At 40.4% G+C, this 23,576-nt stretch overlaps 1 protein-coding gene across 1 annotated transcript in view; it reads left to right on the top strand.

Annotated features, from left to right (window-relative positions):
* Positions 1-247: 247 nt before the first annotated feature.
* Positions 248-23,576, top strand: part of LOC127578999 (bactericidal permeability-increasing protein-like) — a 44,857-nt gene continuing 21,528 nt past the window's right edge. The window contains exons 1-6 of the mRNA XM_052031620.1: positions 248-632; positions 970-1,111; positions 7,895-8,003; positions 16,878-17,006; positions 20,034-20,186; positions 22,233-22,296. Coding sequence (XP_051887580.1) covers positions 1,003-1,111; positions 7,895-8,003; positions 16,878-17,006; positions 20,034-20,186; positions 22,233-22,296 — 564 coding nt within the window. The 5' untranslated portion in view covers positions 248-632; positions 970-1,002. The remainder of the gene's footprint in view (positions 633-969; positions 1,112-7,894; positions 8,004-16,877; positions 17,007-20,033; positions 20,187-22,232; positions 22,297-23,576) is intronic.

Genomic DNA, 23,576 nt, shown 5'->3' on the forward strand with positions numbered 1-23,576 from the left:
CAGCTGTGCCTTCAGTTACCAAGGCACTAATACTCTCTGCCCTGCTACCTTTTTTAAAAATCTGTCCCTTTAACCAAGCTTTTCCTCATCAGCCCTAATATCTCTTTATGACTCAGTGTTGAATGTTGTTTGACAATGTTCCTGCCTAGCTCCTTGGGCAGTTTTTCAAGTCCAGAGCTGCCTTATTAATTGTTTCATATCATAGATGACTGTGGGTTTAACTGTAACTAATCATTGCATTTTCCATTTGGTGACATTTGAGAAGTGAGGCAGTTGTCCACATGCTGTTCTCAAAAACTTGTCAAGCAGAGCATTGTTTATATACTAACACAAAAAGAATAGTGTTGCATGCAAAGTTCGCAGCTGTGTTCTAACTTAAAACTGGTGTTTGATGCTGACATATTGGGATTAAGATCAACTGTAAAAACTAACATAGTGGATTGATGTTTGTTCTGTATAGCTCTTGATTGGGTTAAACACTGTGGTTAACACAATGGTATCCGCTCTAAGCTTCAACTGACATTTCTTCCTGTTTCTGTTCAAATGAAATAAAAATACTTTGTAGAAGTAAGTTTTGCTTTCAGTACTAAGTGGCTACGATTGAACCCAGCAGTACTGACTCTACAGAGAAGGTAAGCCTATCGTCATTAAAAGATTCTTATCTGTGATATGTTTATTTTAGACATTTTATTAGAGTAATCATTAAAATTATGATGATATTGTACAAATATAGATCTGACTAAGTATAATTGTTTCAAAGAGTAGGTTATGTAATACAGAACCTGGCTTTAAGCATGATTTACTCTGAGTTTCACTATTGACTTAACAATATAATAAAATCACGAAGTTAGTAAAATAGCAGGAACCAGAATATATGGACACTTTTTAATGTTACTGATAAATGTGATCTGTGAAAACCTTAAGGAATCAATGTAGTAAGAGGTAATTTTTTTCTTTAATACATTACAGCTATGTTGTTCTGAACCAAACAACGCAGCAAAAATGTATCCATTAGCCTGTGTTACATTTATTCTGATTGGAACTGCACTTGGAGAGAATAACTTCAATCCAGGAATAAAAAGCAAAATAACACAGAAAGGTTTGGATTATGGTAAGAATAGTATGAATGCATTTATTAAAAAGTCTCAACATTTCCTGGTATCTTTCACCTTGAGTCATTGTAGAATTTGTCATTGCTTTTATTTAAAATTTAACTGGGTGCAATAAGAGAGTGTGACCGTTTGAAACTTAGATTAGAAATCTATAATTAAATAAATAATATCATGGTGAAGTGAAATGGGCAGGAAGAAAAGTAGGTCACTAACAGTAACTGGAAGATCATGTAGGAGTGTAAGATGTGGCTCGGGTGAAACCACAAGTTGCAGGCTTCATTTAATAGAGGGTAGTCTATTTTAAGTATCGATGTTGCAGATTTTAAGACTAAGCTCAGAAAGTCAGACCAGTAACTTTTTATGGGGGGGCGGGGGTGGGGGGGTTGAATAGATACTGAACAGAATGGGAAAAGTGAAAATTTTACTAGGTAAAGGACATGAACAGTGGTCTTGAGAGATGAAAACCTATCTCTGAAGCAGGTGACATTGGGCAATGTTTACCAATGGAGTCAGGACATCTCCTCTTAGGTATTGACGAACATTTAGTGCAAGTCGATCTCATTTGATGTGATTGCACAGCACAAGCATATGTGGCTCCAAAGAAGGTGGTTGAAACTGAGTTAGGACTCACGTTTGTCTTTCTCTTGGAATTGAGAAAGAACATAGAGCTTAGATGCTGCAGTCAATGAAAGTCCAGCTGTTCCAGCCCTTTGTTACGTTGACACTTGTCAATAGAATTTCTGGGAGCTTTTGCACTGGAACTTAGTGTTTCAGAAGCCCAGTGCAGCATCTCCTAAAAGGATTGGGGGCCCATGCAAACAAGGAAAGCAAGTGTTGTCTAGAAACTAGAATATATAATGCTTTTCTCTCAGCACTGTGAGATTCAAAATTGATTACAGTATTTCCAGATAAAATCATTCCAATCAAGAAACTTGACTAGATCTTTACTGTCGTTTGAGCCCAATGCAATTTCAGCTGAGGAATGCACATGAGGCTGTAAGTCCTCATCCATCAGGAAGATTGAGTATCGTTGACCTAGGAGACCCCAACATTGTGCAGTCCCTAGAGAACACAAGGGCAATCCTTCAGTGCTGATTTGGGAGGCAACACAGTGATAAAATTCCTACCCTAATCCTCAGACCACCCCCCGCCCCCCGCCTCCCCAAGCACTATATCGCCTGGTATCCCCTCCTCCACGATCCATGTCAAGTCAACCCTCATGGCGCATTCTATATTATTCTGCTATCCCAATCATCATCTGACCCTGTTCCTCATCTTTCTTTTTCAATCTTTATATTGAATTTCAAATTAATTCAAATTAATATACTTAACATTAATAATTATACGTATGGTGCGAAGAGATCGGGGTGACAATAATGACAGTTAATATATACTCACGAGGAGTAAAATATGTAATCTGGACCTCCCGCTCTCTTGCTAAGTGAACATGATACAAAAAAAAAGAAATTGAAAAGAAATTTGATTATATGAAAAGAAAACCCCCAAATCAAAAAAAAGTATAATAATAAAAGCAAACCAAAAACTTCAAAAACAAAACTGGACTGATATTTCTTCGGTTAAAAAAAACATTATTATTTCATTAGCTCCGCTCCTCTATATTAAAAGGTTATTGAAAAGGATTCGAAAAAGTTCTGCTTATATCATATGGAAATATTGAATAAATGGACTCCACATTTCCTCAAATTTAAGCGAAGGATCAACAGTGCCACTCCTAATTTTTTCTAAGTTTAAACATGTTATAGTTTGAGAAGACCATTGGAATGTGGTAGGGGGTATAGGATCCTTCCATTTAAATAGAATGGATCTCTTGGCCATTAATGTAACAAATGCAATCATACAACAAGCAGAAGCGGATAAATGGCCAGAATCCATCACTGGTAACCCAAAAATTGCGGTAATAGGATGGGGTTGTAGATCAATATTCAATACAGTTGAAATAATATTAAAAATGTCTTTCCAATATTTTTCCAAAAGAGGACAGGACCAAAACATATGTCAGGGAAGCCACCTCCGAATTACATCTGTCACATGTAGGATTTATATGGTGATAAAACGGGCTAACTTGTCCTTCGACATATGGGTCCTGTGAACCACCTTAAACTGTATCAAAGAGTGTCTAGCACACATTGAAGATGTATTAACTAATTGGAGAATTTTCTTCCATGTCTCTGTAGGTAAGAGTATCTGGAGGTCTCTTTCCATTCATTCTTAATTTTATCACGTGTCTCTAGATGTATTTTCATAATCAGATCATAAATTATCGCTATCAAGCCCTTCTAATAAGGATTAAAACCTAATATTTTTCCCATAATTTCAGTTTTATATAGTATCGGAAAAGAAGGTAAAGTGACTTTTAAAAAGTTTCTAATCTGTAAATATCGAAAAAAATGTGATCTAGGCAAATTGTATTTATTAGACAGTGGTTCAAAAGACATAAAACAGTTTTCAATGAATATATCACGAAAGCATGTTATTCCCTTCATTTTCCATAAAGAAAAAGCTACATCAATTCTGGATGGTTGAAAGAAAAAATTAGATTGGATAGGACTTGATAAAATGAATTTATTCAATCCAAAAAATTGAAACCATATTCGTATTGTATGCTTAACTATGGGGTTAGTCATTTGTTTACTCAATTTAATAAGTGCAAAAGGGAGTGAGGCTCCTAAAATAGAAACTAATGAAAATCCTTGCACTGATTCATACTCAAGATACACCCACTGAGGATATTGAATTACATCTAAATCTTGTGCCCTGAAAATTAAACATCTAACATTAATTGCCCAATAGTAAAATCTAAAGTTAGGCAAAGCCATACCACCATCCTTTTTTAATTTTTGAAAATATTTTTTACTTAACCTTGGGTTTTTATTCTGCCATATATATGAAAGAATTTTAGAATCAATAGTATTGAAAAAGGATTTCAAGATGAAAGTTGGAACCGCCTGAAATAAATACAAAAATTTTGGTAAAATAGTCATCTTAACCACATTAATTCAGCCAATCAATGATAGATACAATGGGGACCATTTAGTAAACAATTGTTTAACATGATCAATTAAAGGTAAAAAGTTAACTTTGAATAAGTCCTTGTGCTTCTTGGTAATTTTAACACCCAGGTACGTAAAATAGTCAGTCACTAACCTAAATGGTAATTGCCTATAAATTGGGACTTGCATATTTAATGAGGAAAGTTCACTATTATTAAGATCTAATCAATAACCAGAGAAAATACTAAACTGAACAAGCAGTGGTAATGCTGCAGGGATAGATTTCTCTGGGTTAGAGAGAGAGAGTAACAGGTCATCTGCATACAATGATATCTTATGGGTCACCTTTCCACGAGTAATACCAAATATGTTAGAAGAGTCCCGAAGGGCAATTGCCAAGGGTTCCAAGGCAAATATCAAATAATAAAGGACTTAAAGGGTAGCCCTGCCTAGTGCCTCAAAAAAGCCTGAGAAAGGGGGATCTCTGATTATTAATAAGTATTGAAGCCATAGGTGTATGGTAAATCAGTTTAATCGTGGATATAAAATTTGGGCTAAAATTAATTTTCTCAAGTGTGTTGAATAAATATTCCCATTCGACTCTATCAAACGCCTTCTCGGCACCTAGCGAGATAACACGTTCTGGAATTATAGATGAAGGGGTATATACAATATTCATTAATGTCCTAATATTAAAATGCAAATAACAATTCTTAATAAATCCTGTCTGGTCATCAGAAATAATTTGTGGAAGTACCTTTTCCAGTCTAGAAGCCAATATTTTGGAAAAAATTTTGGAATCCACATTCAATAAAGAAATAGGTCTGAAAGATGCACATTCAGTAGGATCTTTATCCTTTTTAAGAAATCAATTAAAAAAAAATACTCTGATGCTCCTAATTTGGAGCTCTATAAAAAGAGAACTGAACTTCAATTACAACACAGTTTATTATTAACATTTCCAGTTGAAAATTAATTACTCAAAACCAGGAGTCAGTTTTATATACATGGTGATAAATCTGGTAAATTGTTGGCCAACCAACTGAAAGCTGCTTCAACTAAATGACAGATTATTAAAGTTTGTAACGAGATGGTAATTACATGGTGGGCCATGATCAAATTAATAAATCTCTTCAAGAATTTTATACTTCTTTATATCAATCAGAATTTCCTGAGGATTCTACATCAATGCATGAATTTTTAAGGAACTTTAAGACTCTGAAATTATCACTTAATGAACGTTTAATATTAGATGCACCCATTTCGGAGGAAGAAATAAAGAAAACAATTTCTTCAATGAATTCGGGTAAAACACCTGGTCCCGATGGGTATACTGTTGAATATTTTAAGTCATTTTCTGATCTTCTCTCTCCCTGGTTAGGTAAAATGTTTAAAGATGCCCTATCAGTAGGTAAATTACCACAATCCTTTTATGAAGCAACAACCCTGTTCCTCATCACCCTGGACAGAAACGCTCGCCAAATCTACCCCTGGCAATCCCACCCACTCCTGGCCACGGAAAGTATTTCGAATCCCATCTGTTGCCCCCCAAATGCTGGCTCAAACACCACTCCTCACTCCTGACCACAGGAAGTATTTCCAATCCCTTCTCCAAGCAGCACTGCCTTAGGTCCTTCCCGCTTCTTCCTCCCTCTTTTGCCTCTCCCTCTTTCCTCTGCTTACCTCCACTCCTCAACCCTCATCCACACCATCCCTCCCCCAACAAATAGACAAAAGCAGCACCAGACTGCCATCGGTGCTGGTGAGGCTGACCCAAGGCCACCCATCACTGGCCTCCCTCCCACAGGTTAGGTTGACCTGTAACTGTGTGTGTGTGTGGATATGTGTGTGTGTGTGTGCGCGTGTGTACATGGATGTGGCTGTGGATGTGGAGATGTGTGTGGGGGTGTGTGGAGGTGGATGTGTGTGTGTGTGTAGAGGGAGAGCACATATTCAACCAACACATCTCAACTGCAAGTGAAATCTGACGTTGCACTGCAATGACAAAAACAATCATTGTCTTACGATATTGTCCCCACTTAGGATGCACTGTAGGTTCTGGGTTAAGGTATCCACTTAAACAATAAGCCTGCAGATCTTTTACTGAGGTCTGAGATTGAATCCAGAAATGTCAAACAGAATATTGATTTCAGTGTCAAAAACAGGTACTGTACAGAGAGGAAAGTGAGGGAGAAAGAAAGATGTGATTACAGTCCATAAAGTGTCAGCAAAAGATCTTTTATATAAAGTTCCAACATATAATTGAACTGTATGAACATATGGGATGCTAGGGATCTAGCAGTTTAATGAAACGGAGGAATTAAGCAGAATTAGTAGCAGTAAAGCAGTAGTGCTGAAGAAATGAATGGGACCAAAGCTGGCAGATCCTCAGCACCTGAGCACTCTGTGTCTCCACGTAGAGTACAAATCGGGGTGGCCATGGAAATAGAGGATAAAGGAACGGCAGATTGATTATAATATTAGTAAAGAGACTGCTGGAGTACAATGCAAAGGATGTTATAAAAGGACACTCAGAAAATATCAATGGGATTAGACAAAGTCAACACAGCCCATTGAATCTATGCTGGCCCTTGGAGCAATCCCATTAATTCTACTCCATTCCATCTTCCCCCCTCCCCTAATTTCCCTTTCCCTCACGTATTCATTAATTCTTCTCGCACCCACCTACCTAACTACACAAGGGGTAATTCACTGGAATGATCTGACCTACCAAATTGAATGGTCTTTGTGATCTGGGAGGAAACCCATGCTGTCACAGGGAGAATGCGCAAACCTCACGCAACCAGCACTGTAGGTCAGGATTGAATCCAGGTCACTGGAGCTGTGAGGTCCAGAAACCAGGGTAAAGATTGGAGGAAAGTTGATTCAAGGAACCGGGACAGAACCTGGGAAAACAAAATGGACCATATTGCAGTGATGTTGGATAGAGTCACACAGCACGGAAACAGGCCCTTCAACCCAACCCGTCCGTGCCGACTGTGTTGCCCAGCGAGCTGGTCCCATCTGCCCGCATTTGGCCCACAGCCCTCTAAACCTCTCCTACCCATGGACTTATCTAGATAGCTTTTAAATGTTGCTTATGCGCCCGCCTCAACCACTATTTCTGGCAGCTCATTCCAAATACGCACCACCCTTTATGTGAAGAAGCTGCCCCTGATGTCCCTTTTAAATCTCTCGCCTCTGATCTTAAACCTATGCCTCTGATCTTAACCCTGCATATTGAATCTCCTATATAAGAAAGAGCCAGCCTTTGTTGCACTAATTCTATTGCAAGTTTATCTCTCTAAGGGCAGGGAGAACAAATCTGTATACAACATGCCAGGTGCAGTCTCACCAGAATGCTATCGATCTAGAGGAAGATTTTACTCTTGTTCTCAAATCCTCTTGCCATAAAGGTCCACAGAAAAGAATGATTAGCTATTAGGTAAATGTTGGGATTGAAGTTTCAGGGTTTCAAAAATTCCACCTGATATTGCCTCATGAGCATACTGTCTGAAAAGATTTGCTATTTTTAATATCATGTGTAGATTTCTAATGTCTGTTGGATGTATGTTCTCCAGCGATGCTGCCTTCTAATCAGCCTAGTGACCAACAATTTTTATTGCACTCACTCACAGTTTACCAGACAGCCTTCTGATGTTGGATCACCGATTTTATTTTCATCCACTGCCACCAGAAAATGTTAAACTTGATTTATTTTTACTTGGGTTTAACGCTTTATGTATTATGTTCCTGTGTTGATATGATTAGGTAAACAAATTGCCATGACTGTTGCTGAGGAGAAGATTAAGGAGCTCCATCTACCAGAAATAAGTGGGAAGGTACACTTGCTTGGCTCACTAAAATACCACATCGATGGGTAGGTGTAGCAAGTTGGAGAGAAATTCTTATCATACTCACACCTTTTGTTGTATTACAGCTTGTTGAGCTGCATTGTAAGGTCACTGACTGTGCTGTAGGAAATGATGAAACACTGACTGATTTTAGTTTACCTCTGCAGCTCCTTTCAAGCCACAAATCAGAATGTACAGTAAAACAACCAACAAGGAAAATTGTCTCTCTGGAAAAAGTGCCCTGTCAGTTTCGATCTAAAGTTATTTTCATCCTAGTATTGGTTATCACACCAGGGTGTTAATGTTGTTCTTATTGGGAAATTATTTTTGTTCTTCTACTCTTTGAATTCTAGTTAAATTGGTTTGTTATTGTCACATGTACTGAGGTACAGTGAAAAACTTGTTTTGCATACCATCCATACAGATCATTTCAGTACAACAGTGCATTGAGGTAGTACAGGGGAAAATACTAACAGAATGCAGAATAAAGTGTTACAGTTAGAGAGAGTGCAGTGCAGGCAGACAATAAGGTGCAAGGCCATGATGTGGTAGATTGTGAGGTCCAGAGCCTATCTTATTGTACGAGGAGACCATTCAATAGTCCCATAACAGCAGGATAGAAGCTGTCATTAAGCCTGGTGATACATGCTTTTAGGCTTTTGTATCTGCCCGCTGGGAGGCAGGAGAAGAGAGAATGTCTGGGGTAGGGACTTTGATTATGCTGGCTGCTTTACCTAGGCAGCGAGAAGTGTAGACAGAGTCTATGGAGGGGAGGCTGGTTTCTGTGAATTGCTGAGCTGTGTCCACAACCCTCTGCAGTTTCTTGCGGTCCTGGGCAGAGCAGTTGCTATATCAAGCTGTGATGCATCCAGATGGGATGCTTTCTATGGTGCATCTATAGAAATTAGTGAGGGTCAGTGGGGACATGATGAATTTCTTTAGCCTCCTGAGGAAGTAGAGCACTGGTGCGCTTTCTTGGCCATGGTGTCCACATGGTTGTCTATGTGACATGATGTCTAGTTATTTATTTTCTACATTATCATCCTATTATATTGCCAACATCGTCTTCTATAGAATATTGCTCTCTGAGCACAGATTACTTGAGAAAATAGGATGACTTGTAGAAGGCATTTGCATTAGAGGAAGCTACTAAATATGGATTACTTCCCATATTCCTGGAACGACCTCTCAGCAAAGGCCAACATTAATGGTAAGATTCACCGACACCTTCAGTGGTAAATTGGATGAGTTCTCTAAGACATTTGCATTAGAGGAAGCTATTAATAGCATTTGCTCACTGGTTTTTGACAGAATTTGAGAACAAGAACCCACAGAAGAGCATGTAAGCATTCTGTGGCCAACAAGAGTCCTAACAATAGCCATGAATGCTCTGGGAACTAAGTTGTAAAACTTGGCAACCAAGATCTTCAGTCACAAATCCACAATCTCATCATCCACATCTGTGAAGGGGAGTATATACCAACAGACCTCAAAAATGCTCTAATGACCACCTTCAAAAAAGCAGATGTCTGACAGCAGTAGCTCTGCATTCAGTCATGACCTGGGTCCTTCTCAACAGGCCTCCTCTCAGTGTGGATTCCATGCTTCAATAGACACAATAAATATGATCTTCAACGTGCAAAAACTCCCAAGAAAAATTCAGGGAGCCACACCAGCCTCCTTGCATGGCCAACTTCAACCTCACTAAAACTTTTGATTCCATCAGTCAGGAGCAACTCCTCGAATTGAGCTACCCACGGAAATCCAGCTCATTTTAACTGTTGCTCAAGCTGGGATACGAATCAATGGGATTACAACAGAGCCATTACGGTGATGATACGTGTGAAACAAAGCTCCATCATTGTGCCAACATCCTTCTCAATTGGTGAAGCATATGAGAGAATGGGCCTTACCCTCAACATCCACAAGGCAAAGGATCGCTACCAACCTGTACCCACTGCAGCAAACTGCCCTCCACTAATAAAAGTTCACAGAACCTTGGAAAATGTGAACCATTTCCCCATGTCCCAAGGGCCAACTGTCAGCGAAAGCCAACATTGATGATTAAATTCACCACCACCTTCAATGCAAAGGCACAGCTTTTGGTCAAATGAGGAAATGGTATTTGAAGGTCAATACCTCAGATCTAGCACAAAACTCAAGGTCCACCAGACATCGCTACCCTGCCCACCTACATGTTTTTTGAGAGCTGGACTACCTACAGCAGATACCTCAAGGTACTAGAATGAGACTTCCATCACCGTCTCCACAAAATCCTCCAGATTCACTGGTGGAATACAGAAAGCAACATCAGTGTCCACCAACATCCCCATCATTGAGGCCCCAGTCGTCTGCTTTGGGCAGGCCACATTGTTTGCATGACCAATACCAAATTTCTAAACCAGACGGTCGGTGATGGGAAGAGATTAATAGAGGAACAGATTCAATGGTGTACTTGAACAGCCTCCTTGAAGAAATGCAGTATCCACACCGACTCCTGGGAATCACTGGCCCACGGCCACTCAAAGTGGAAAACCGGCATTCAAGTTGGAACTAAGAATCTCGAGGCACTGCATAGCAAGCACACAGAACCCTCGTGTCAGCAACAAAAGAAGTGCACCACTTCACAAACTACCCACCCACCCCCCCAAGCTGCCAGGGACCGGCAGCCCTATCTGCAGAACGGAAGAGTCTGCACTTCCAACACTGGCCTCATCAACCATCCTCAGAAGCAAATCCCCCTTGATGCCAACAGACTGCCTGAGCAGATTATGATTTTACCTGATGTTCCACACTGCCAGCTTGTGTACGCTTCAATAACTACGTTACACACAGTGATCTGGTCCGGTGAGCCCACCAGGGGATCGGCTGTTTTGGATTGGGTGCTGTGTAATGAACCGGAGGTGATTAGGGAACTAAACGTAAAGGAACCACTGGGAACCAGTGATCACAATATGATTGAGTTCAGTTTCAAGTTTGAGAAGGAGAAACTGATAACTGGTGTATCGATATTTCAATGGAACAAAGGAAATTACAGTGGTACGAGAGAGGAGTTGGCCCTAATTGATTGGAAGAGTGAGCTGGCTGGAGGGACGGCAGAGGAGAAATGGAAGGAATTTTTACAGGAAATAAGGAAATTGCAGGATAGATATATTCCAAGAAAAAAGAAGGTTTTTAATGGAAAAAAGGCACAAATGTGGATAACGAGAGAGGTGAAGGCTAAAATAAAAGCAAAAGGGGCGGCGTACAAAGAAGCAAAAATTAGTGGGAAAACAGAAGACTGGGAAGCTTTTAAAAACCTGCAGAGAGAAACTAAGAAGGTCATTAGGAAAGAAAAGATGAATTATGAAAGGAAGTTGGCGGATAACATTCGAAAGGATACTGAGTTTTTTAAAATACATAAGGTGTAAAAGAGAGACACGGGTTGATATAGGACCAATTGATAACGGTGCAGGAGCTATTATAATGGACGATAGAGAATGGCAGAGGAATTGAATGAATATTTTGCATCGGTCTTCACTGTGGAGGACATCAGCAATGTGCCGGTTAGTCAGGAGTCTCACGAAATGGAATTGAGTTCAGTTAAGATTACTAGGGAGAAGGTGCTAGGAAAACTAAATGGACTAAAGACTGATAAGTCTCCCGGACCGGATGAGGTGCATCCCCGGGTTCCGAAGGAGGTGGCTTTAGAGATAGCGGAGGCATTGGCGATTATTTTCCAGAAATTGATAGATTCTGGCATGGTTCCGGAGGACTGGAGGGTCGCAAATGTAGTTCTGTTGTATAAGAAAGGTGGGAGGCAGCATAAAGGAAATTACAGACCTATTAGTCTGACGTCAGTGGTGGGAAAGTTATTGGAATCTATCCTCAAAGACGGGGTTATGGAATACCTCGAGGCGCAGGGCAGGATAGGTCCTAGCCAACATGGTTTTGTGAAGGGAAGATCCTGCCTGACCAACCTATTGGAGTTTTTTGAAGAAATCACAGGTAAGGTGGATAAGGGAGAGGCGGTAGATGTTGTGTATTTAGACTTTCAAAAGGCCTTTGATAAGGTGCCTCACAAGAGACTGATTAATAAGATGAGAGGTCATGGAATTACGGGTAGGATAACAGAATGGGTGGAGCATTGGCTGGTTGACAGGAAGCAAAGAGTGGAAATAAAAGGATCTCGTTCTGGTTGGTTACCGGTTACTAGTGGTGTGCCGCAGGGGTCGGTGTTGGGACCGCTCCTTTTTACCTTGTACATTAATGATTTGGATGATGGAATAAATGGTTTCGTGGCTAAATTTGCGGATGACACCAAGATAGGGGGAGGAGTAGGGAGTATTGAAGAGATAGGAAGGTTGCAGAGGGACCTAGACAGTTTAGGAGAATGGGCAAGGAAATGGCAGATGAGATTCAATGTAGGGAAATGTGCAGTTGTACACTTTGGAAGCAGAAATAAGCGGGCAGATTATTATCTAGGAGGAGAGAAAATCCAAAGCACGGAAGTACAAAGGGACTTGGGGGTACTCGTGCAGGATACCTTAAAGGTTAACTACCAGGTTGGATCGGTGGTAAAGAAAACGAATGCTATGTTGACATTCATTTCGAGAGGTATAGTGTATAAAAGTAAGGAAGTGTTAATGAGGCTCTACGGGGCACTAGTGAGGCCTCATTTGGAATATTGTGCGCCGTTTTGGGCCCCACATCTTAGGAAGGATGTGTTGACGTTGGAGAGGGTTCAGAGGAGATTTACGAGGATGATTCCAGGAATGAAAGGGCTTACGTATGAGGAGCGTTTGTCGGCTCTTGGACTGTACTCGCTGGAGTACAGAAGAATGAGAGGGGACCTCATAGCGACATTTAAAATATTGATAGGAAAGGACAGAGTAGATGTGGCTAGGCTGTTTCCCTTGGTGGGTGAGTCCAGGACCAGAGGGCACAATCTTAGAATTAGAGGGTACAGTTTCAAAACAGAGATGAGGAAAAATTTCTTTAGCCAGAGGGTGGTGAATTTGTGGAACTCCTTGCCATGTACAGCAGTGGAGGCCAGATCAGTGGGGGCGTTCAAGGAGGAGATAGATAGATATCTAAATAGTCAGGATATCAAGGGATATGGGGATAAGGCCGGAAATTGGGATTAGAATAGGTTTTTTTCTTCTTCTTCTTCCCCCATTCCCCATTTCTCATTTCTATTTCCCTTTCCTTGGAGCAGACTAGATGGGCCGAATGGCCTGCTTCTGCTCCCTTGTCTTGTGATCTTGTGAATTTATTTTGGTTCATAAGGGAAGTAGGCTTAGATCAGGGTTTAGGTCTGATTGGTTGTTGATTCCTCCCAGACAAGCCACTCAAATGCATTTAGTCTTCTCGTCAGCGATGTTATTTGATGGGGATTCATCTTAGTTTTCACAAATGTATAGCCACTGTGGTTTCAAGAACTAACCTGTAGGGTGGAGGAGTCTGCCAATTCACCTTCTCCTCTTCCTCCTCCATATTGTGGTCATAGCATTTTAGGCACAGCCCATACACAGCCACCAAGGGGAGACATTTGGGAAGAGAAACATACCTAGCTAAAGTGATTCGACATTAGAAGTACTTTATTTTCTTAGTGATGTTGAACTTGGCCCAATTGAATGTTGTGCTGATATCAGTGGGATGAAATTTGGACTGAGCCTATAAAAGGGTTGGCAGTCTGCAGAGAGGTTATTGCCCACATAAAGATTTATTCCCTCACCCCAGCCCCAGTCCCAATCAAAGAATAAATTCTGCTGCATCGCTCAGTGGTTATCATTGAAACTGCATGTACTTTCATCACTCACCATTTCTGAAATTTGACATGAGCCAAAATAGTATTGGCATTATAGTCAAATGTAAAAAAATATGGGTGGCTTGCTTATAATTTCAAATGGAGTGGCAGAACTAAAATGTAAAAGTTTTGTGAGAGTGACATACCAACAGATGAAGAGCACGCTGTGTGACTTGATGTCAGTTGTCCATGGGTCTGGCACAAGGAAAGGACAACTTATTCACAACTTCCTCCACATCAGTTGTGAGTCTTTCATTCATACAGTATGCTTATAACATGTGGTCATCTTGTTACAGTCTGCAGGTAACACTGGTGTTGAGGTTACCTCACACTCTTGTAAATCACAGAAGTCCAGACAGTGAGATCATCAAAGTCGAGTTTATTGGATCTGCACAAGTCCATGTGTGCGCAGGTGCAATGAAAAACTTACTTGTAGCAGTATCACAGGCACACAGCATCAGATACGCAGCATTCACAAGAACAACATAAACTAAACATAAATAATGCACAATTTTTACAAGAAAGATCATAATTAGAACAAAAAACAACCATAGTCCATTGTAGTTCAAAGTGTTGCTAAACTGAGATAGTGATCAGAGTCACACAGGTTGGTCCAAGATCTGAATGGTTGAAGGGAAGTAGCTGTTCCTGAACCTGGTGGTGTGGGACTTCAGGCTTCTGTACCTCCTGCCCGATGGGAGCTGCGAGAAGATGGCACGGCCCGGATGGTGGGGATCTTTGATGATGGATGTTGCCTTCTTGAGGCAGCACTTCCTGTAGATACTCCCGATGGTGGGGAGAGATGTGCAGAGTCCACTACTCTATGCAGCTTCTTATGTTCCTGCGCATTCGAATTGGCATACTAGACCATGATGCAACTAGTCAGGATGCTTCCTACAGTACATATGTAGAAGTGCATCATTGCTTCAATGCACTGACTATCTGCCCCAGTCTTTCTTTCTCATATGTGGTTTTTGCAGGAAGTAAATTGCCCACCTGTGAAATGCTGAGCACTAAAGTCATGAGCGATGCCATTTATGATAGTCACAAGCAAGTGATTTATTTGAGCCTGAGGGAGGATACAACTAATTTACAATGGCAAATTAAAAGGTTAAGACCAATGTCAAGGATAGAAAACCTGACCAAGTTACCAAGCTTCAACCTTTTCCGGATGAGGTCAAAGATTACGCTGGGTTTCTACTACTTCTTGCAGCTCTACTGATTAGCACTGCATCAACTACTGAAGAGTAATTAGCCGTAGTAGTGAGGAACAGAGCCTTTGCATCACGTGTGAACAGAGTCGGATGAACTTTGCTCAAAAAGCAAAAAATAGGCATTGATCATTGATTCGGGGATCTCAAGGTTCCACTGGTTCTTGTTGGGTAAATTATTCATTTTGAAAATCAAGAACTTTTGATACTGGAAATCCGAAATAAAAAGAAAATGCTGGAAACACTCAGCAGGCAACATCAGACAAATTGTCATTGACTGTTTCTCTTTCCGTCGATGCTCCCCGTAATGCTGAGTGTTTTTGTTCACGTTGCTCACCGACCACAACCCTTCATTGCTGTTCTTAGACCTAACTCCCACAATGATGGCCTCGATATTGAAGTGATGGCCTTCTCCTTGAACCAACATGACTGATATTGAATACTGAGCCTCAACAAAATGCAAGAGCAGATGCATTATCAAGATTGCCTTACAAAGATGCTGATACACTTATAGAGAATTCATTGTACTCTCCACAGCCAGCAGAGGAGCAGAATATAATAGTCCTGTAACCACACTGGAGATAGTGAATATCAAGGGAGACAGTGAAATTGATGCAAAAGATTAAAGCAAGTATGTGAGTGTGCTTTGTGTGGCCGGACTGATTCAGACAGACAGTTATATGAGAATTATAAAGCCTTATGAGTTGTCCACAAAGCAGGAGTGCATCAAATAGAGCCGTGGAGTAGTTATACCTGTTAGATCTGGAGATGGTGTTGTCCAGAAGGTTCTACAGAAGTCAATGAGGCACAAATCTTATAGTTACAGTCGCTTTATAAGCTGTTCATCAAAGTATAGGTCAGACAGCTTGTACCAGCAAGCAAGGCAAGTAAAAAGAAGTAACAAAGAACTTGTCCTCATGCTCTGTCTTTACGCTGCAAACCGGTCTAAACTGGTTAGATAATGGAATCTTCTAATAACAGCCTGTGAACAGGTACTGACTGAGTCACACTTCAGTTTTACAAAGAAACCACAGAGGTATAGAGCCAAATAAAACCACAAGTTACTAAAAGTTTACAGACAAATAGGTGATTATACCAACATATAAGCAAGCGTAAAGAAAGGTAAAACTACAAAAACAAAACCCCACAAGAACAGCAACAATCTGGACCCTAATCCAACATACCCAAAGAACTGCAAAGCAGAATAATGGGGGAACTTCACTCTGAATTCTTGGACAATATTAACAGGAAAGCAGCAGCTCAGTTGTGGTGTAGTGGCCTGGTGTAGATAAGGAGACCAGGAACAGCCAGCTGGCAAGTGCACAGCCACTGTGGGCACAGCTCCAACTGTGGAGATGACCACCAAGACCTCTCCAGCACGTCCGCATAGACTGCTGTGAGAAAGGTGTGTACACATTCCTGGTGTTGATCCATAGCCATTGAAAATGGATTATGGTGATGTTTTTGGAGTTATGCATCATCACTGAATACAGTGCAGAAAAAAACTCATCCGTTTTTGCCGCACATTGTCTTCTTGAGGAGATTGTATCAGATAATGGTGGCAACTTGGGTCATTTCATCATGAGCAGATTGTGAAAGTGGGAGTAGGAAATTCGTACTGAAAATGTGTTTTGTTGTGTAAGGTTAGGAGGGGACATTTTTGGGAGGTTCAATTCCAAACTGGCAGCATTGGCATCAAGCTTGCATTGCGTACCAATGTTCTAATCCACCCACCCTGGACTTTCTTTGGGTGCATGCTCAAAGTGCATTTTATAACACCCTCAGAGTGTTGCAGGTGGCACCATATTGACGATAATGGGCCAACTGGGTCCAATTTTGAAGTTAATGTCTTCAACTCTTGTTCATGAAATTACAACACTGATGCTTGTTTCTATTCACAGGATGTGGATTAGGAGTTTTGGATTGCCTGTCTCCAATATTGGATTGATCCCCAACACTGGTGTCAAGTTTTCAGTGGACAAAGCCCACATTGCCATTAGTGGGAACTGGCATGTAAAATACGGACTCATGTACGTTTTTGATCATGTTCCTTATAGTCTGTTGTTGAATGGGGTCATGCATAAAGAGTAGATTCAAATGCAATATTGCAATATCTCCAATCAAAATTCATAATGTTCTTTAGTCAACAAGTGTGTGGAACAATTAGCTTATTGTATTTGCTTTATACCATAGACCAACACTAGGATATTGTATTTGCTTTATACCATAGACCAACACTAGGATATTTTATTTGCTTTATGCCATAGACCAACACTAGGATATTTTATTTGCTTTATGCCATAGACCAACACTAGGATATTTTATTTGCTTTATACCATAGACCAACACTAGGATATTGTATTTGCTTTATGCCATAGACCAACACTAGGATATTGTATTTGCTTTATGCCATAGACCAACACTAGGATATTTTATTTGCTTTATGCCATAGACCAACACTAGGATATTGTATTTGCTTTATACCATAGACCAACACTAGGATATTGTATTTGCTTTATGCCATAGACCAACACTAGGATATTGTATTTGCTTTATACCATAGACCAACACTAGGATATTGTATTTGCTTTATGCCATAGACCAACACTAGGATATTGTATTTGCTTTATGCCATAGACCAACACTAGGATATTGTATTTGCTTTATGCCATAGACCAACACTAGGATATTGTATTTGCTTTATGCCATAGACCAACACTAGGATATTGTATTTGCTTTATACCATAGACCAACACTAGGATATTGTATTTGCTTTATACCATAGACCAACACTAGGATATTGTATTTGCTCCTGTGCGTTCATTTTAATGAATTATTTACAATTACATTTGCAACCATTGTTTCAAAGTGTCTTAAAACTAATGCACAACGCACAGTCATATTGTTCCTTCTGTCAAATTGGTTGTCTCAAATTTAGTGATGTTCCCCATAATTATTGTGTGTTATCTGCAGCTCTGATAGCCTCCTTACCTCCAAATCAGGCAGAAGGAAGCTATGGATCTGAGAGCACAAAATCTAGGCTGAGCACTTGGGGAGTGCCACACTGTTGGAGGTGCTGCCTTTTACTCTAAGGCCCCAACTACCTTCTCAGAGGGATAAGATAAAGGATTTCCCCCAGTGCTGTTTTGAAGAGGAGAGACAGGCTTTCCCTGGTGTCCCAGCATATATTTATCCCTTCCAACCAACACCAGCAAAAACACAGATAAGAGAGTAATTTCTGCTTGAGAGACCTTGATGTGTGAAAATCAGCTGCTCCATTTCTCACATTATAGAAGTGATTACATTGCCAATGGTGCTTGATGACTGTGAAACATTTGGAGCCAAATCACTACCTGCTGAGGTCATGGAAGGTGCTATCTAAGTGCATGCTGTTTCTTTTTCTTTCATTGGGGATCCACTGTCCTTTACTGTTGAAAATTAGATTCAACACCTTTGCAATTATTCACAGAAGGCTGCAACTCTCTTACAACAATTGGTCTCATTGTTGCTTTACGATAAAAGAATGGTCTGTTTGTTTGCTGTACAGTTCTATGAAGCAAGAGAAAGAACTGATAGACAGGTCCCTGAAATAATCAACCAATCCTGGTAATAAAGGAAAAAGCACTGGAATTGCTAAAATGTAATAAGGAAAGTGATGTGAGAATCATTGCACTAGTCAGATGAATTTTGAGCTGAATAGGACACCCTGCCTTCTTTGTGTTGTCCTTACACTTGTAACGATGCTCATTTCCATTAACCGCTGTCAGGAGTCTACATTTCCTTTAGGGGCAGGCACGGTAGTGTAGCGGTTAGCATAACGCTATTACAGCGCCAGTGACCCGGGTTCAATTCACGCCACTGTTTGTAAGGAGTTTGTATTTTCTCCCTGTGTCTGTGGGTTTCCTCTGGGTGCTCTGGTTTCCTCCCACATTCCAAAGACGTATGGGTTAGGAAGTTGTGGGCATGCTATGTTGCTGCCGGAAGCGTGGTGACACTTATGGGCTGCCCCCAGCACATTCTCAGTAATGCAAAAAGATGCATTTCACTGTGTGTTTCAATATACCTGTAACCAATAAATAAATATCTTACCTTTATAACTTTCTGCATATGACCAAGATCAGAGATGAGCTGTCACCCTTGCTAATGCCACCGCAACGTTATGGGCAAAATCAAATTTATGAAACCCTTAGCTTTGCACAAGTGTTTTTAACTAACAAGGCACAACCTGCTTCTACAAACCTAGCTTTGTGTTTACAGTCAGGAACAGTGAACCTCTGTGACACCATGTCTTTGGCAATTTAAGAGCCAATATAATCTTTGGCACTTTGTTCTGAGCTTCTGTCAGAGTCTGTACTACCTAATCAAGTATAGAAGTTAAAGCAGGATTCACTGCCACCAGTGAGTTCTTATCTATAGGATTTATGTTCTGTGTTTATAGTTATATGCACAGATATTTAACCATTGCATTAAAACAACTGCTAATAAAATCACTTTAGTTATTATAGTTATATTGTCTGCTAATCTCATTCCTGCTCTGAGGTTATGCATTAAGATACTTAGTTAATTATGTGACCTGTTGATAAACCATCCATATTTGCCCTCTAATGCAAAAGAAGCTTGAAAAGCTTTGTTTCCTGTTCTATTTTCCTGCTTTGTATCTGTTTCAGAATCCAGTGTCTAATATTTTGCAGTATGTGACAAACCCTGGAATTGGTTTTATGAGAGGGACTTGTGAGGCTGTTGACTATATCTCTTATCAAAGACCTCTGGTACGTAGGTGTGTAGATGCAGGAAGGGGCAAGTGGGTACAAGGAAGATTTGAGTTCAGAAGGAGAGAAAAAACTGGCAACATTTAGCAAGTTTAGTAATTATTTTAGTATGAAGAAAACTATGTAAGGTAATAAAGTCATCATTATATGTGGCAGAATTATTAACCATTAAGATATGCAAAGGTTCTTCATATTGGACACAGGAGCTGTTGGAAGAGTATATTGCACTATAATTTAAACTGTGGCAGATGTGTCGATAATTATTTCATGTGTTTTGCTTTCTGTTAGACGTGATGGAGGAAACTTTGATCTGAATATTAATGATCTTTCAGCCGTATTCGCTGTTGGTGTTTCATTGAGCAGCTCTCGACCAATGATAATTGACAAAGGCTGTGATGCAAGATTAGTAAATTTCGACCTTAAACTGCATGGAGGGGGCAGGTATGTTCTTTATGAAGTAAGGAAAGTATCTACAATGCAAAAACATCCATGTTGTGAAACACATTGTTAGCACCCAAAGTACACATATTGCAAACAGCAAGCAACATTTTTAAAAAGAATGTGTGTTTTGTAGTTCCTTCAAACAGTGGGAGTTAATATTCATGTTTGACAGGAGTAGAGAACTGGTAACTTTAGACTGACTGTCCCTTGTGATATAGATAAGTCGCTTCCCATCATCCATGCATCCATGTTTACAGACTTAGCCATTCCGATGAACTCCTGACTGATCTCCTGATTTCCCTCCACAAACACCATTCAAATCTCCTCCCCTTAGGCAGTCCCTTGAGTTCGGGGACGTGCCAGTAGAAGCTTGTTGGAGGTGAGGTGCAGCAATTAAATGGGACATTGGGACGATGACTGGTGACTGCTTGACACCAGTCTGCACTGAAGCTGTATCTGTTGTGGACCCGTTGGTTAAGATCATGGCTTGCATGCCATCAGTAGGCAAATGTAAGATACAAAGGAGTTTCTGCCAGCAGCCAGATTTGGGGAGGATATCCCAAGTTCCTGCTGCTTTTGTGAGGTCATAAAATAAATTGCACAGTGGTTGATCCTGCTTCTTGCATTTTCTTCTTAAACCAGCAAGCTGGCTGCATTAATAGACATATACAGTATAAGGACAATTGACCTGCTTAAAGTTTTCCTAAGAATGTGGGGAGAGCTGATAACTTTAGAAACTCATCTACCAATACCAAGCTTATTGGATATAAGTGACCTTTGAAGGAATGTAACGGGTTGGATCAAAGGGATGTCTGGTCATGGGTACTGATTAGGGCAAGGGTCTGTGTCTGGTTGGTCAAAAAGTCACAGTTAAATGCTTAAAGATTAGTCAATAAAATGTTCACCTATGATGTGTAACTTTAGTGTCACATGATACAGGTCACGTAATCAATACTAAGAGTACTCACTGTATGAGTTGTGATGTTTAAGTCATCGTGGAGTTGCCTGGGACTATACGCACTGGAATTTAGAAGGATCATGGGGATCTTATAGAAACATAAAATTATGAAAGGGATAGATAAGGTAGAGACAGGAAGGTTGTTTCCCCTGGTAGTTGAGACTAGAACTAAAGGACGTAGCCTCAAGATTCGGGGGAGTAGATTTAGAACGGAGATGAGGAGGAGATGCTTTTCCCAGAGAGTATCTGTAGAATTCTCTGTCCAGGGAAGCAGTAGGGGCTACCTCATTAAATATATTTAAGACACAGTTAGATAGATGTTTGCATAGTAGGGGAACTAAGTTGGGGAAAAGGCAGGTAGGTGGATCTGAGTCCACGGCCAGATCAGCCATGACCTTATTGAATAGCAGAGCAGGCTCGACGGGCCGGATGGCCTCCTCCTGCTCCTATTTCTTATGTTCTGCTTATGGGTACATTTGCTTGAATAAAGCGACTGAATAAAAGAACTTGTATTTCTACTGATTACTGAGGGGAATGAGGAGGGTATCTAAATACCCACAACATCTTAGAGTGGTGGAGATCATTGCAGGTGAATAGAATCCATACTGCGATCCCACAACATACTTCCAAAATGATGCTGCTCGTGCCTTCAAGCCACCACCTATGCTTTCTGACCGGCATTAGTTCCTGGTGAAGTAGTGGCTTCATTTTAAAACTCTCACCCTTATTTTGAAATCCCAGAAAGGTCTCACTTCTCCCTCAATCTGTAAGATCCTCCAAGCCTACAGCTCTGCAGGATCTTTGTACTCCTCTGGTTCTAACTGACTTTAGTTGTCATGCTTTTGGTGGCAAAGCCCTAAGTTCTGGAACTTTCTCCTTCCTATATATACTTAGACTGAAGTCAGGGAACATAGCTGGGGACACCTTTATCTCGACTGAAAAACTGGATGATAGGCGTTGCTTGACTTTACTGCAATCTATATAAACATTTTAGGACTTGGTACCAGTTCCATCCCTTCTGATAAATCTATGATGTTATAACCTGGGCCGCGTTACTCCTAATAATACCAGCATCTTTCCTTTTAAAGTTGGTTTTACAAGAAGTTCCTTGGTAAAGTGAAAGACATGATTCAACAGACTGTTCCCCAGAAGGTAAGCTCAGAGATTCTTAATTTTCTCAGCCAGTTCAAAGTGCTGATCAACAGTGGAGGGGGCCATTGTAGTTAACTGTTAACAACTGTTGTAGTTGCTCATACACCTATGCATGCAACAAGGAATTAATATAGACAGGAGTCACAAGAGATTGCAGATGCTGGAATCTGGAGCAAATAGCAAAGGAACTCAGCAGGTCAGCCAGCATCTGTGGAGGCAGACCGATGGTCAGCCTTTCAGGTTGAGGCCTTGCATCAGAAATGAATCTAATTGAATTAAGGTGAAGACCACACGTTATCTTATAGTGGGAATTTAAAATGCTACAAAGGCTAGAAGGGGTAAGTAGGAATGGGTGGTGATGTGTTATGAATAGAATGTGGCGTTGTTACCCAGGGAAAAGTTCCTGGTGTACAAGTGACATTAGCAAGGCAATCCTTGTCCTATGGGCACTAACAATCACCCATTTCCATGTAATCACCCAGTTACATGTAATCAGCCAGTGTAGGCCAGAACATGCAGGCTTGGAAGGCTATCCTTCCTGATGGCAATTAGTGAACCAACTGTTTTTTTTATTACTATGCTATCATCTGAGTCTTTTGGTGACCATTTTCTGGTGCTAGGCTGTGATTGGCTGGGTTTATCTTTGAGTAAAGTTAGATCCCAATCAGCCCAGTTGAGAACTCAGTAGGTGCGAGAATTCCTGGTTATTCTTATAAGCTGACCTTTTGTCAAACTTGATTTTCTTTTCCACTATCAGGAGTGGTAAAGGAGACTGGAAATCTTGTCAAGTGGATGGTCAATTTGCTAGGAATAGGTTTAGCCCTCACTGGTATTACCAGTTAACCCAACCATTCCATCTCTCCTGATTTAGCTCAGTTCCTATGAAAATACTAATCTGATATTGGATGTTAATAGGATTAAAGTTGTAATATTCAAAAAAATTGTGAAGAGATTTAGTCATTGTAAATTCAGGTAAACTGCAGACAAAGTTTATTATTGAAGAATGTAAGATTATAATTATTATAGACAGAGTTTTCATTTGGTTAGTAAATGATCATTTAGTGCATGAATCAAACAAGTGGGCATGGCTACAAAGTAAGGGACTGGTCGTTTAAAACAGTGTGTAGAGACTTCTCCCAGAGGAGGTGAATCTCTGGAATTTTCTGCCCCCGAGGGCAGGGGAGCAGCTCATTAGATATGTTTAAGGTGGAGATTGATAAATATTTGAAGAAATGAGGAATTGAGGGTTATGGGGAACTGGCACAGAAGGGGAATTGAGG

The sequence above is a fragment of the Pristis pectinata genome, chromosome 16, assembly GCF_009764475.1.
Source record: "Pristis pectinata isolate sPriPec2 chromosome 16, sPriPec2.1.pri, whole genome shotgun sequence".
Classification (NCBI taxonomy): domain Eukaryota; kingdom Metazoa; phylum Chordata; class Chondrichthyes; order Rhinopristiformes; family Pristidae; genus Pristis; species Pristis pectinata.